The sequence below is a fragment of the Schistocerca serialis genome, chromosome 5 (genome assembly GCF_023864345.2).
Source record: "Schistocerca serialis cubense isolate TAMUIC-IGC-003099 chromosome 5, iqSchSeri2.2, whole genome shotgun sequence".
Taxonomy (NCBI): domain Eukaryota; kingdom Metazoa; phylum Arthropoda; class Insecta; order Orthoptera; family Acrididae; genus Schistocerca; species Schistocerca serialis.
In genome coordinates, this window is record NC_064642.1 from 717,508,550 (window position 1) to 717,524,575 (window position 16,026).

Consider the following 16,026-nt stretch of genomic DNA (forward strand, 5'->3'; position numbering starts at 1 on the left):
GTGTTAAAAAGGTTTGTCATCTGAGTTTGTTGTTTTAAATATTTAACTCGTTATTAGTCCCTTAATAAGTGGAATATTACACTGCTTTGAATAGAATCAACAGTTTTTAGCTGTGTTTAACCAAAACTGATTTATCTTTTGATGGTGGTGGTTATGTGTGTGTGTTGTGGGTAATTAGAAGTGGGTTTTACAATTAAAAGTTTATTGTGTTTATCCAACAGAATTGTCTACAAGCTGTGAAAGTTGGAAGCAAGAAAAGATTAATTGCAGACTTATTATTACTTTTACTGTCTGTCTTTATTAACATACAAGACGGAAGAGGTGGTGAAGGCTACTGCTGACTTAAATACTAAAGTGGATAGGTCAAGTGCTGATTTAAATGTTAGATTAATGCAAATTTTTACCTGCACTATTTGTGAGTGGGACAGAAAAAGAAATTACTAGTGGCGGCACAAGTTACACTCCACCATGCACCATATTGGAGGCTTGCAGATTGTTTGTAGTTGTGGACAAAGATGTAGCTGTAGATCTCAAGAGAGGGTCACGCACTGGTCATGCCGCCTGAGCCTTAATTTAAGTGTTCACCTACGAAGTGTGGTTTGAATAAATCAGTGACTGTTATGTGGAGCTAATCTGCTTTACATCAGAGACCTTTTATTATCCAAGTCGAAGTCCAAGTCATAACTTGAGTAAAATCTGCAGTTGCATCACATTAATATCAGCTCGAAGGTGTACTGCGACATATTTTCCACACCATTCAATGTACAGAGCTATCAAGTAGATACATGTTGCAAGGTTAATACATTATGTAAAATGCAAAGTGTGTTGTTTGTTCAACATAAACACAGGAACTGAAAGTTCTGAATGTTCATCTGATAAGTAAATGATGTAACTGTTGAAGAAGAAGAACAATTTATAGTTAAAAAAACACACTAGTTTAATGTCCAAGTACAATTTTCTATAACCATGGATGAAGGCAAAATGGCTCAATAAATTTGATGAGCTATCGAACTAGAAAGAATTGAAAGTTGTACATGTCCTAACTTGTCTATACCTGTTCATGTGTACATAAGTGGAATATTTATACTTGGAGTTTCCTTTTCTTGTTAAGAAGAAAAAGACAATAAACACGAGGAAGACACTAAACAAAAAATAAATTACTTATTGCACAATAAGAATGTATTTTTCATACCTGTGAACCAGTAATGACAACTGTCTTCCCCAGATGCTCAAATATGAATGACAGAGCTGATGCAGTGTATGCCAAGGTGTCAGTTCCATGCAGCACAACAAATCCATCATATTTTGAGTATTCATTCTGTTAAAAGAAGAGGAAAAAAGTTACTCATACATATATAATTTGCTAAAAATTAGATACTAGGAAAGATCATGATAGTGTACTAAAAGTATTATTGAAAATGTCATGAATTAAACACAAAAATATTAGATGAAGTGCATACTAAGAATGTGCAGAATGTAGACTATTGCTAGAAGCCATATCAATAAACACATCTGACCCACAGTCCTGATTTAATATTAGATGATCAACCACAACTCAATTCTTTCCCTCTTTTTAACTTCATTTAATCTTCTCAATTTTCCAGTGCTTCCCACACTGCTTGTTCCTTTCTATTCACCCAGTCTCATGTATTTATTTATTGTATGTTATTCTGATTGCCTATGTACTCTGTATATTCTGTTGTTACAATTGTCAATTCTATCTTTAAAATTCTTTTCTGTTTCACTTTCCTGATGTAATATCTTTTCAAGTTATTCTTTAGTATTCTTGTCAAGTACTAATTTTATTTTACTGGAATTGTTAATTAAATCAGACTGTTGTATAGACACTGTTTCTCAAGTATAGTGTTAATGTTTTCTTGGTCTGCTTTATTTATTGTTCAACTTTTAATGTTTTTAATTGTGTTACCATTGCACTGTCAAAGACAGCATTTTAATGACTCACTCTATAAGAGTCACATCTTTTGCAATGATGTTTATAATTACTGTAACTTGATAATGAAAGTCAGTGAGGGTCTGATGATGGAACTGCAAGTTGAAAATTGGTTAACTGAATAAATTAATCCTCTAGAACATAAACAATATTGTGTTCTTTCATTTACATTACTGTATCTATTTTTGACTGCCATTCCCCTATCTTTGACTTTAGAACTGCTCTACCTGCCAATACCATCTTCTCAGGTTTTTGTATACAGTGCCCTCATTCTGCTTTACCTCTTCATCTCTGCCCTGGATCACTTTTATATTTCATTTATACAAGTCTCATGTCCCTTGAACATTTCCTTTCTTTTGCTAGGTGAAAGAATCCATGGTCCTGAAATCTAATGTTAGTGTCACTTTTTCCAGCTTGTTCCTGTGTCTGCTACATCTCAGTAGCTAGAACATTTCTTCTACATTTGATTGTAGCTTCTGGAGATTCCCTACATTACAGCTGATATTTGTTTCATAATAGGTGATAATGAGCTAATGATTGCTCCCAGAAGTTAGTTGTTCAAACACCAGCTAGTTATTAGTTAGTTATGTGTTCCATGGATCATTTTGCATGACAAATAGTAATGATGTGGAATGAGCCATTTTAAATTCACATTAAATTGTACATTCAGTTACATTCTGAACATTTCTAAGGTCTTTTTTCCAAAAAGAAAAGATATATATGGATGTGAATTAGTAATTCCTTAGTTAATTCCTAACCAACACCTTTTACACTTACAGTAAGAGAAATTCTTTTACAGAATAGAATGAGTTGTCAAGGAGGAACTTTCTCAGTTTGCTATCATATTTTATTTTCCTGTCTGTCATTTTGTTGCAGCACTGTGCACCCCTTTTTGTGCTAGAGTGGAGCAATGAATGTCATTTTTCCTCCTGGTATTGTAATTATGTACATCATCATCCCTTTTGAATTGTAGTGGATTACTTACAACAAACTTCGCAAAAGAATAAATATACTGTGAAGCAGTAGTCAGAATGCTCAACTCCTTCACAGTTGTCTAAAAGATGATGTGGGGGATCACCACATAATATTCTAACAGCACATTTTTGAGCAATGAATACTTCCTTTCTTAAAGATAAGTTACCCTACAACATTATTCCACATGACATTACTGAATGAAAATATGAAAAATTTGTCAACTTACTGATTTGTCTCTCCCCAAGATTTTCAATGATTCTAAATGCATATGTGGCTGAACCAAGCCATTTTAGGAGTTCCCAAATGTGTTTTTTTTCCTATGTAAATTCTCATCAATATGGACCCCTAAGAAGTTTGAAGTTTCTATCTTTTTATTATTTCCTCACCATGTGTTACTCTTATCACTGGTATAGTACCTCTAGATATGCAGAACTGAATATGTTGTGTCTTTTTAAGATTGAGGAATTGCAGAATTATGGCTTATTTGTCTCATGACGTACTTTTGCAATCCATTTGGTCTGCATACTGGCGGGGGAAAAAAAACAGTCAATGATACTTTTAAGAACTTTGTTCACTATTTCTTCTGTTTCTGTAGGTGTGCTTGGATTGATTACAGTACTAATGTCATCTGTAAAAAGAACTAAATCTGCTTGTTGTATGCCATACTTTAAGGCACTATGTTATTTATCCTAACTAACTGTGCATCATGATCAGGGAGAGCATTTGTTGCTGGGTAAACAGTAATTTTCTTACTTTGAGCTTCATCAAAGAAAACATTACCAGTTAGGGTCCTACTATCTTTATCTGCCTGTGTTGGAAAGTTAATTACTGAGACAAAACTAAATAAGGTTTCTAGATTATTTTTCCTATCAGAATCCTTTAAAAAATCTACACTGAGGTCACCACAGATTATTGACTGCTAGCTGCTGTCTCACAGATAGCACACTAAAGAATCCACTTTCCATGAAAATAGCTCAAAATTTCCCAGTAGGGATCTACAAACATCAAAGAAAGTTTTACATTATCTCGGTTCTGATAGCGCCGGAACCTGTACAGAAAACTGGAATGGAAATCAACATAAACATCATTTCCGCCCTTTTCATTGCTCATGAAAACCACACATTGCATGTTGTACCACCAAACAGCGAGACCTTCAGAGGTGGTGGTCCAGATTGCTGTACACACCGGTACCTCTACTATCCAATAGCACGTCCTCTTGCATTGATGCATGCCTGTATTCATCATGGCTACTATCCACAAGTTTATCGAGGCACTGTTGGTCCAGATTGTCCCACTCCTCAGTGGTGATTTGGCATAGATCCCTCAGAGTGGTTGGTGAATCATATTGTCCTTAAACAGCCCTTTTCAATCTATCCGAGGCATGTTCGATAGGGTTCATGTCTAGAGAACATCCTAGACACTCTAGTCGAGCGATGTCATTATCCTGAAGGAAGTTATTCACAAGATGTGCACAATGGGGGTGCGAATTGTAGTCCATGAAGCCAAATGCCTCGTCAATATGCTTCCGATATGGTTGCACTATTAGTTGGAGGATGGCAATCACAGTCGTTACGGCGCTCTCCATGACCACCAGTGGCATACGTCGGCCCCACATAATGTCACCCCAAAACAGCAGGGAACCTCCACCTTGCTGCACTCACTGGACAGTGTGCCTAAGGCGTTCAGCCTGACCGGGTTGCCTCCAGACGCCTCTCTGACAATTGCCTGGTTGAAGGCATATGCGATATTCGTCAGTGAAAAGAACATGACGCCAATCTTGAGCAGTCCATTCGGCATGTTGTTGGGACCATCTGTACCATGCTGCATTGTGTCAGGGCTGCAAAGATGGACCTTGCAATGGACGCTGGAACTCAAGTTGCTCATAATGCAGCCTATTGCGCACAGTTTGAATCGTAATACGATGTCCTTGTGGCTGCACGAAAAGCATTAATCAACATGGTGGTGTTGCTGCCAGGGTTCCTCCAAGCCATAATCCGTAGATAGTGCTCATCCACTGCAGATGTATCCTTTGGGCAGTTTGAACACATATTTCATATAAATATATGCTAATTAGTAAATATTTAACTGTCATTTTTATGAAAATGCAGGTCTTCTTATTTCTAATTGCATATCACACTCAAAAATCAAGTTTTCATTGCAGATATAAATACCTAAACACTATTTCTTTATATAGACCCACCAGATTAGCCTAGAATGTTAATTCGTTGCTTCGTGGACTCAGGCAGGTGCGCCAGCCCCAGATCGAATCCAACCGGATGATTCATGACGAGGGCTGGTGTGCTGGCCAACCTGGATCTGGTTTTTAGAGGGTTTTCCACATCCTCCTAGGTGAATACTGGGCTGGTCCCCATGTTCCGTCTCAGTTACGCGACTCGCAAACATTTGAACACATTTGCACTATTTCACAGCTTACACTCAATGCAGACAGCTGGGGTACACTAATTCCGTACCGGGAGGTACGTGGTGGTGACAGGAAGGGCATCCGGCCATCCTCCGATGCTAACATTGCCAAATCCATAATAACAAGGCCAACCCCACATTGCAGTGAGACAAAGGCCCAAAGTGGATGATGACTGTTTCTCTATAAGAAAGAAAACATTTCATATTAATTTTTTCCCCATCTCCATGTAGCCTAAGCTTCATGGAAATTCCCAGGGAACATGAAACTGTCTAAAAATTTATCATAACGGGGATTCGAGGGTCACTCATGTCGCAGCTGGGCATCCTGCCAGAGCCACACAGCCCATCAAAAGAGTTAACTTGCTTTACTGTGTTGAACAACTTTGAGGTACTTTTACAGTAGATTTTGTAGGAAATTTTTGATAGTTGTATCTAACTACTGTAGGTACCGTAAAATATTTGTTTCTGAAGTGCATATACCATATATACAAAAAGTTACAAAACTACGATTACCGTGCGGTCTCTTTGTCAGCTTCTGACTTTCGTAAAAAAAAAGTCTGTTTCAGTTTAAGGCGTAAATTTGGTATGGTGTCAACTAGTAAACAAGTACGACCTAAGAAGTGGAAAGTTACAGAGGAGCTGAGATCTTTTCAGGACAAATGGACTCTAAATTTTTTTTCCGGTAAGAACATGGGACAATTTTGAAACGACCAAGGAAACGACTTAAAAAGGGAACTTTCTGCTCAACAGCAAATATTTACATGGGCGAATTCAGAGTCAACGTGTTACGTGAAAGCGAGTTGTGAAGTAACTAAGATACTGAAGGGAGAGGGGGGGGGGGGGGGGGGAGATCAAGACCACATTCAGATGGCGAAATGGTTAAGGAATGCTTAGAGACCATCGTTGAAATAGTGTGTTACGAAAAGAAAAAGGATTTTAAAAAAAAAAGCCCATCTCGTAAAACTATTACTAGACGTGAGGGCGGCACTGGAAGATAAATTGGTGATAATTTAAAAAGTCGTGCATCTGAATTTATATTTCATTCTCTTGCTTTGGATGAAAGCACAGACATGGCGGATACTGCCCAAGTGGCGATTTATGTTAGCGGTGTTGATGGCCATTTTAACAAAACAGAAGAATTAGTGGCGTTGTATCCACTTAAGGATACCACGACGTCGTCACGAGATTTGTTGGAGGCAGTTATACCGAAGGAAAGGCGCTTTTCGTTAAATCTTAACAACCTATCGGGGCTTACAACAGATGGTGCTCCAGCAATGGGTGGGAAACACGAAGGTTTAAATCAGTTTATTGAAAAGGAGGCCCGAAAAGTTCGCCATACGTCGACACTAAACTTTCATTGCATTATTTATCAAGAGAATTTATGTGCAAAGTCCCTCAAAATGTACCATTTATGAAGGTAGTTGTCAAAACAATGGACTTTATTAAGCCGAAAGGATTGAATCACTACCAATTCCAAGAATTTCTTAACTCTTTGCGTTCAGAGCATGACAACATTTCGTATTACACAGAACATGGCTGACCTGTGCGCAAATGTTGAAAAGAGTGTTTGATCTGAAGCAAGAAATACAATCATTTTTGAAAGTAAGTCAAATAGGCTCCTGCAGTTCGAAGATAAAAAATAGCTTTCCGACTTTGCGTTCTTGGTCGACATAACTAGCCACCTAAATGACGTTGATACTCGACTCCAAGGAAAAGATCAGCTGATTAATGACATGCATGATCTTGGGGTTGGGAACAGTAACGAAGAAAAACCTTCGCACATTGTCCTGTAATGTCAATGTAATCGGGCGTAACACAGCAGAGGGGGGGGGGGGGGGGGCAGCGATTAAATACGCTTCTTTGATATCTGATTTGAAATACGAATTAAAATCGATTTCAAGATTTTAATAAACATCGTCTGCTTTTTCCTGTATTTGCTACACCTTTCTCTGTAGATATGAGTTCACTAATGGGACATGTACAAATAGAATGCTGCATAATGCATTGTGATGCGCAGTTAAAAGAGAAATTTAATCGCGTTGGTTTCGAAGAGCTCGATAAAATATATTTGAGCAAAATGGAATATCCAGCATTTTACAAACATGTTTTAAAAATGATTTCAATATTTGGAAACACGTGTGCGAACAGCTTTTCAGTAGAATGAATTATATCAAATGACAACAGTAACTACATATGTTCATCTGGGAAAGTCATTGCTTGTAGCAACAACTTCAGTTGACATCAACACTGACGCTCTCAGTTCAGTCAAACAGAGCCAGAAATTCCTCTGACGCTGTATTTCATTCTAGAGTAAAGTAAATATTCTTTCCTCAGATTTGTTTTATTTTCTTTAAAAAATAAATTAATATTTCGTGCTTGTTTTGGTTCAGAAAAGAAAAATAGGTAATGAGGCCACAGAGAAATCCCCCCTCAAAAACTTGGCCCGCCTGCCGAAAACGTTAGCCACTCCTGCACTAGATGAAAGCGTGTATCCTGCAAATTATGTGTCTGATTTCCTAGTGTGAATGTTTCACTTACCACATTCATCAGCCATGATAACTCCAAAGAAATGGAATACAGATTCACTAAATAACTCGTTATGACCACGTTTAATGCTTGCATTGTCTACCGCATCCACAGCAGAGCGCTCAGAATACTACTGAACGATCAGACTGGTTGTTGGAAATGTGTGACGTAGGTGCGCAGTACAAAACACTTGTTTCTGTCTCCAAATGCAGCGAGTTGGATGATTTCTACCTCAGAGCCGGAGCCTGTCGTGAGTAAAACTTAAACAGACGTTCACAGCCGATTAAAAGTCAAGGGTACTGAAACGTAGAGGCGAATTACATATCATAAAACTTGCCTTACAGTACTTTCAAAACGTTACTTTAAGAAAAATATGCCAAATACGGGATAGCAGACGGCAATGACTCATGTTGACGGATTACGTAAGAGGGCAGCAGAACCAGTGACAGTACTGGGTTCGATAAATGTCCTGAAATACCAGGAAGGGTAGCAAATAACGACAATTTACTTCTAGTATGGATACGTGATGAAATTTGTAGGTGATTCAGGGTGTACAGGGTTAGGAATTTAGCAAACGCAGTTGACGCCTGTAGTAATAGGAATAACGGCTCCAGTCCGGTTGGGCATCGAGTCAAACTGACCAGGGGCCACACAGGAATAACGGCTCCAGTCCGGTTGGGCATCGAGTCAAACTGACCAGGGGCCACACCTACTCACCATCACCGATTTTGCCCAAATATATGGTATGTGCAGGGCTTGGTCAGCGTTTAGGGAAAATAGTATTTTTGGTGTGGGTATAGCGAGAAAACGGCCATTTAAGTTAACGTAGTTTTCATGTTGACGCAAGTAGATAGAGGGCACAACGGGAATCCGAGTGTCGTGGGGTCGAGTCCCTACGCGGAAACTTTTTATTTTGAATTTTTACATTACTTACAGATAAATCGAAAGAAGCCTCAGTATTTTCTGTTCATTAATGTTTTCATAAAGGTCATGAGAAGGAAATGCAAAGGAAAATTTGAGATTGGAAATAAATTTCTAGGATGGGATTATAAGGCGTACACGGTAACTTCTTTTATTATTTTACAGTTGTTGAGTTACACGTGCTGGTGTGATATTAGCTGAAAATACTGAAAAAAAAAAGAATAGGAAAAGCCGTCATTTACTCGGCATCCTTCATATGTTATAAACGCGGCATTTTTACAATTACGTGGTTGTTCTAAGTTTCTTTTATAGAAAAACAAACTTGATTTACATTCATAAAAGATTCGCTCTCATTACACAGTCCCGCAAAAACCCACGCTTAACGCATAACAATGGAATCTATTTTGATGCAGTCTTTTCGGGATGTGGTTTCTTTTTCTCTTTCGACGAGCAGTTTTGAAGATTTTTGCTCAAATTCTTTACCTGACGTATGGATGTACTAGTGCAGTCCATTTTGATGTGATCACGTTAATACTGCACGCTGGCAATACTTCATCTTGGAAAAACTCTTCATGCAACTGTGGATTTGTTTGTCTTCTCCACAAGTCAATTAACAGGAGAAATTCGTTTTCCTGGGCGTACGATTTCGTCACATCAGTCACAAATTTTGTAAAAGGCTGTTGTCAGTTTCCCAGGTTTGGCGAGTATACGACATTCCTATATTTTGCCGCGTACTCTTAAACCGTTTTTTGAATCCTCGATCCAGAAAGGCCGGTACTGTCTTGATAGCATACGTTGCCTGTTGGTATTAATTTCCAGAAAGTGCTATAGCATATTGTGATGTATACAAGTGGATTACTTTGTTCATACTTTGGTTTATTTGTAATGTCAATAGCGTAAAATCACCTACAAGTTTCATCACGTATTCTTACAATAAGTAAATTTATGTTATTGGTATCCTTCTTGGTGTTTCAAGATGGCGTTTATCTTATTTAATCAGGCAACATCACTAATTGTCGTCTGTTGTCCCGTATTTGGCATATTTTAATAAGAAGTATAATTTCGAGTGTACGGTAGGGCAAATTTTAGGATTTCTCTCTCTCTCTCTCTCTCTCTCTCTCTCTCTCACACACACACACACACACACACACACACACACACACACACACACACACACAGACAGAGAGAGAGAGAGAGAGAGAGAGAGAGAGAGAGAGAGAGAGAGAGAGAGGACAAAAGTCATGGGCTACCTCTTAATATTGTGTCGGACCTCCTTTTGCGCGGCGTAGTGCAGGAACACGACGTGGTATGGCTCAACAACGGCATCGGTCTTGCCGCAGTGGATACGCCGGTTCCCGTGAGATCACCGAAGTTAAGCGCTGTCGGGCGCGGTCGGCACTTGGATGGGTGACCATCCAGACCGCCATGCGCTGTTGCCATTTGTCGGGGTGCACTCAGCGTCGTGATGCCAATTGAGGACCTACTCGACCGAATAGTAGCGGCTTCGGTCAAGAATAATACCATCATAACGACCGGGAGAGCGGTGTGCTGACCCCACGCCCCTCCTATCCGCATCCTCCCATCAGGATGACACGGCGGTCGGATGGTCCCGATGGACCACTTGTGGCCTCTAGACGGAGTGGTATGGCTCAACAACAAGTCGTGGAAGTCAACTGCAGAAATATTGAGCCACGCTCCCTCTACAGTCGTCCACAACTGCGAAGTGTTGCCAGTGCAGAATTTTCTTCACGAGCTAACCTCTGGATTATGCGCCATAAATTTTCGATGGGATTCATGTCAGGCGATGTGGGTGGCCAAATCATTCGCTCGAAGGGATTCGAGTCGGGACTCGAGTCTACGACCTTCGGATTACCGTTTTGTGCTCTTACCGTTGCGCCAACCGCTGCTTGGATCCTACCCTAAGTGGCTGGTGCCTCGGCCCGCAACAAAAATACAACTTTTCTAAACGCTTGACCATCTTGAGCTCCCACTTCTCCATTTTTGTTTCTGGTCAAGCGCTGCATACACGATAAAACTAAGAAATCCGTGATGACAAGTATGCGTCTCGTCTGCCCTGCCCCCATTGCGTGCTTGAACGACATGTGGGTATGAAATTCCGTGCTGCTTCAACACTCTGCCTGAGTTCATCAATTGTGGTGACTTGCGTAACGTTTACAATCAGTAAGGCAGCTGGAGATTGTGCTGACCAGGGCAACAGTTCTTATCGATGTAGGTCAGGCCATCAAGGACAGCATGCGGCACTGTGTGTGGGTTTTTTTTTAAGATAATGTCACAGAGACCCCGAAGACAGGGCACAGCCACCGACCATCACACTCCAGAAATTTAACGCCCGCTATCGAAATTACCGGCTGTGGGAACTAGAGGCGACCTTTTTGCGTACCCAGTGGCGCCCAATACCATCACTCCAGATGCTAGACCCGTATGACGACGACGAATGCGTTCAGGCAACGTTCGTCCGTTCTCAGAGATTCCACACACGAATACTTCCATCGTGACGCTGTACGCAGAACCAGGACGTCTGAAAAGACGACTTGTTGCCATCCTTTGTCCTGTTGTCACTGGGCATTCTGTTGTTGATAAATATGACTTTCCTGAACCTATCTATTCCACAATCACATTACAGTCATACGTTGAGATGTCAAAAGTCATGAGATACCTCCCAATATCGTATCAGATCTCCTTTTGCCTGGCGTACTACAGCAACTCTCGTGTCATGGACTCAACAAGTCGTCGTTGGAAGTCCTCTGCACAAATATTCAGCCATGCTGCCTCTGTAGCCATCCATAACTGCGGAAATGTTGCCGCTGTAGGATTTTGTCCACGAACTGACCTCTCTATGTCCCATAAATGTTAGATGGGATTCATGTTGGGCGATCTAGGTGACCAGATCATTCGCTCGAATTGTACAGGATGTTCTTCAAACAAATCACGAACAACTGTGGTCAGGTGACATGGCGCACTGTCATTCATAAAAACTCCTCCTCTGTTAGGGAACATGAAGTCCATGAACGGCTGGAAATGGTCTCCAAGTATCCAGAGATAACCATTTCCAGTCAGTGTTGCTCAACTGGAGTATAGGACCCAGTCCACTCGACGTAAACACTGCCCACACCACTATGGAGCCACCACCAGCTTGCACAGTGCCTTGTTTTTTTTTTTTTTTTTTTTTTTTTTTTTTTTTTGTTTGTGGTTTTAGGGCGCAAAACTTCTATGGTCATTAGCGCCCAGCCCGTGACGTAGAAAACAGGAAAAAAACGAAATTTAAAATCAGCAGCAATGGAAACATAGTCAGAAAATTGGAGAAACTAAAGGCAGAAGGAATGCTTAAAAGTCCACTATAGAAAGGGGTTGGTTGTCCACAAAAAAAAAAGCTTCAAATGACTGACGTCATTTCACTGTCACTAATAAACTGTAGAACGCGGTCAGCTGAGCGCGTGTCATCTGCTAAAATCGACGATAGATCAGGCGATAGCTGTAGACGGGAGCGTAACGGATTAAAATAGGGGCATTCAATTAAAAGGTGTCTGACCGTCCACAGCTGAGAGCAGTGGGGACAGAGTGGGGGAGGATCACCGCTTAAAAGATGTCGATGACTAAAAAGACAGTGCCCTATCCGGAGTCGAGCTAAAATTACCTCCTCCCGACGACGCGTTCGGGAGGAAGAGGTCCAAGCGCAAGGAACGGCTTTCACTTCCCGCAATTTATTGTGGGGAAGTGTTGACCAATGCGCATGCCATAAATGAGTAACTTGGCGACATAAACCGCTCCGCAGATCGGTAAACGGAAGAGACTGAAGAGCTGGCCGAGGAAGAGAGACTGCAGCCTTGGCCGCTATATCGGCCGCCTCATTTCCACAGATACCAGCGTGTCCCGGGAGCCAGAGGAACGCCACTGAGACGCCCCCCAGGTGGAACAAGCGCAGACAGTCCTGAATCCGGTGGACCAGAGGGTGCACAGGGTAAAGAGCTTGGAGACTTAGGAGAGAGCTGAGAGAATCTGAGCAGATTATGTACTGTATCCGCTGATGGCGGCGGATGTAGTGGACAGCTTGGAGAACAGCGTAAAGCTCTGCAGTATAAACCGAACACTGGTCGGGAAGCCGAAAGTGATTTGGGGTGTCGCCAACAATATAGGCACTCCCTACACCTAACGATGTTTTCGAGCCATCGGTGTAAATAAATGTGGCTTCCGTCATTTGTGCACATAGAGCAGCAAATGCCCGACGGTAAACAAGTGTAGGGGTACCATCTTTGGGAAATTGACATAGGTCTCTGAGCAAGTCGATCCGGGGACGGTGCCAAGGCGGTGCTGTACCCCAAGTTGTCAAGAAGGTTTTAGGAAAGCAGAAGGAAAGAGAATGGAGCAGTTGACGGAAGCGGACTCCCGGGGGTAGTAGGGAGGAGGAGCGGCCTGCATACCCGACATCAAAGGAGGCGTCGAAAAAAAGGTTATGGGCTGGATTAGCAGGCATGGAAGACAGATGGCTAGCATAACGACTCAGAAGGACTGCCCGCCGATTGGACAGCGGAGGTTCAGCAGTCTCAGCATAAAGGCTTTCCACAGGGCTGGTGTAAAAAGCTCCAGACACTAAACGTAATCCACGGTGGTGGATAGAGTCGAGACGCCGAAGAATAGACGGCCGAGCAGAGGAGTAGACTATGCTTCCATAATCCAATTTCGAGCGCACTAAGGCGCGATAGAGGCGGAGAAGGACCACCCGGTCCGCTCCCCAAGAGGTACCATTCAGGACACGGAGGGTGTTAAGGGAACGCAGACAGCGAGCCGAAAGATAGGAAACGTGGGAGGACCAGCACAGTTTTCTGTCAAACATAAGACCCAAGAATTTAGCGACTTCGGAATACGGAAGGTTGACAGGACCTAGATGTAAGGAGGGCGGAAGAAACTCCTTACGTCGCCAAAAATTAACACAAACGGTCTTACTGGGAGAGAAACGGAAGCCGGTTTCGATGCTCCACGAGTAGAGGCGATCGAGACATCCTTGAAGACGTCTTTCAAGAAGGCTGGTCCTTTCAGAACTGTAGTAGATCGCAAAATCGTCCACAAAGAGGGAGCCCGAGACATCAGGAAGGAGACAATCCATAATTGGATTAATGGCGATGGCAAACAGTACAACACTCAGCACGGAGCCCTGGGGTACCCCGTTTTCTTGGGAGAAAGTACGGGAGAGAGTAGTGTTCACCCGCACCCTAAATGTGCGCTCTGCCATAAATTCGCGAAGAAAAAGGGGCAGCCGGCCTCGAAAGCCCCAAGAGAACAGTGTGCGGAGGATGCCTGTCCTCCAACAGGTATCGTACGCTCTCTCCAGATCAAAAAATATTGCTACCGTTTGGCGTTTCCGGAGAAAATTGTTCATGATATAAGTGGAGAGAGCAACAAGATGGTCAACAGCAGAACGATGCTTTCGGAATCCGCATTGGGCTGGTGTTAAAAGACTGCGGGACTCCAGCCACCAAGCTAAACGGTAATTCACCATACGCTCCAAAACCTTACAGACACTACTCGTGAGAGAAATGGGGCGATAGCTAGAGGGGAGATGTTTGTCCTTTCCAGGTTTCGGAACGGGAACGACAATAGCTTCCCGCCATCGCCTGGGAAAGGTACTGTCGGTCCAAATTCGATTATAAAGGCGAAGGAGGTGACGCAGGCTATGGGTTGATAAATGCAGCAACATTTGGACATGGATACCATCCGGTCCTGGGGCGGAGGAGCGAGAAGTAGAGAGTGCATGTTGGAGTTCGCGCATGGAGAAAACAGTATTGTAGCTTTCGCGATTTTGAGAGGAGAAAGCAAGATGCCGCACTTCTGCTGCACGTTTCTTCGGGAGAAACGCTGGCGGGTAATTTGAAGAGCTCGAAATCTCAGCAAAGTGCTGACCCAATGAGTTAGAAATTGCGACGGGGTCCACTAAGGTATCATGCGCGACAGTGAGCCCAGAGACCGGGGAGAAACTAGGCGCGCCTGAGAACCGTCGAAGCCGACTCCAAACTTCCGAGGAGGGAGTGAAGTTGTTAAATGAGCTAGTAAAGAATTTCCAGCTTGCCTTCTTGCTATCGCGGATGACGCGACGGCATCGCGCACGGAGCTGCTTATATCGGATACAGTTGGCCAAAGTTGGATGGTGACGGAAAATGCGAAGAGCACGTCGCCGCTCACGTATTGCGTCACGGCAGGCCTCGTTCCACCAAGGAACGGGAGGGCGCCGGGGCAATTCGGAGGTGCGTGGTATTGAACGTTCCGCAGCTGTGAGAATAACGTCGGTAAAATGTGTGACCTCATCGTCGACGCTGGGAAAGCGACGGTCATCGAATGTCGCTAGAGACGAAAAAAGTGTCCAATCGGCTTGGGCAAACTTCCAGCGTCGCGAGCGCATATATGGCAGTTGAGGCTGCAGTCGAAGAACACATGGAAAGTGGTCACTCGAGTGTGTATCATCAAGGGCGAACCATTCGAAGCGCCGAGCTAGCGGAACAGTACCGACCGCAAGGTCCAAATGGGATAAATTTGCCGTGGAGGCAGACAAAAATGTAGGGACCCCAGTGTTGAGGCAGACTAGATCCGCTTGGTGGAAGACGTCTAGCAATAGTGAGCCACGTGGACAAGGATGTGGAGATCCCCAAAGCGGGTGGTGGGCATTGAAGTCCCCAACCAGCAAATAGGGGGGTGGAAGCTGATCAAGAAGATGAAGGAGATCAGCTCGTGCCATTGGTGTAGACGATGGAATGTATACCGTACAAAGAGAGAACGTGTATCCAGAAAGGGAAAGACGGACGGCGACAGCTTGGAAGGAAGTGTTTAAGGGGATTGGGTGATAATGGAGAGTATCATGGAGCAGAATCATGAGTCCTCCATGGGCTGGAGTGCCTTCAACTGCGGGGAGGTCATATCGGACGGACTGAAAATGAGGGAGAACAAAGCGGTCATGGGGACGCAGCTTTGTTTCCTGAAGACAGAAGATGACCGGCGAGTAGGATCGTAAGAGGATCGACAATTCCTCCCGATTGGCGCGAATGCCGCGGATATTCCAGTGGATAATGGACATAGGGTGAACAGAAAATGGAGGAACGGCACCAAGGGTGCTGTCAACTCAACGACTGCTCAGAGCTTGCGACCGACAGCATGGAATGGCATTCAGTCGAAGGCAGAAGATCCTGATCCATAGGTTGGTCAGGAGCAGCTCCTGCCACCAACGA

At 43.0% G+C, this 16,026-nt stretch overlaps 1 protein-coding gene across 1 annotated transcript in view; it reads right to left on the reverse strand.

The window, feature by feature from the left end:
- Positions 1 to 16,026, reverse strand: part of LOC126481200 (L-asparaginase-like) — a 391,393-nt gene that overhangs the window by 99,237 nt on the left and 276,130 nt on the right. Inside the window, exon 4 of the mRNA XM_050104797.1 lies at positions 1,193 to 1,318. Within this exon, the coding sequence (XP_049960754.1) occupies positions 1,193 to 1,318 (126 nt within the window). The remainder of the gene's footprint in view (positions 1 to 1,192; positions 1,319 to 16,026) is intronic.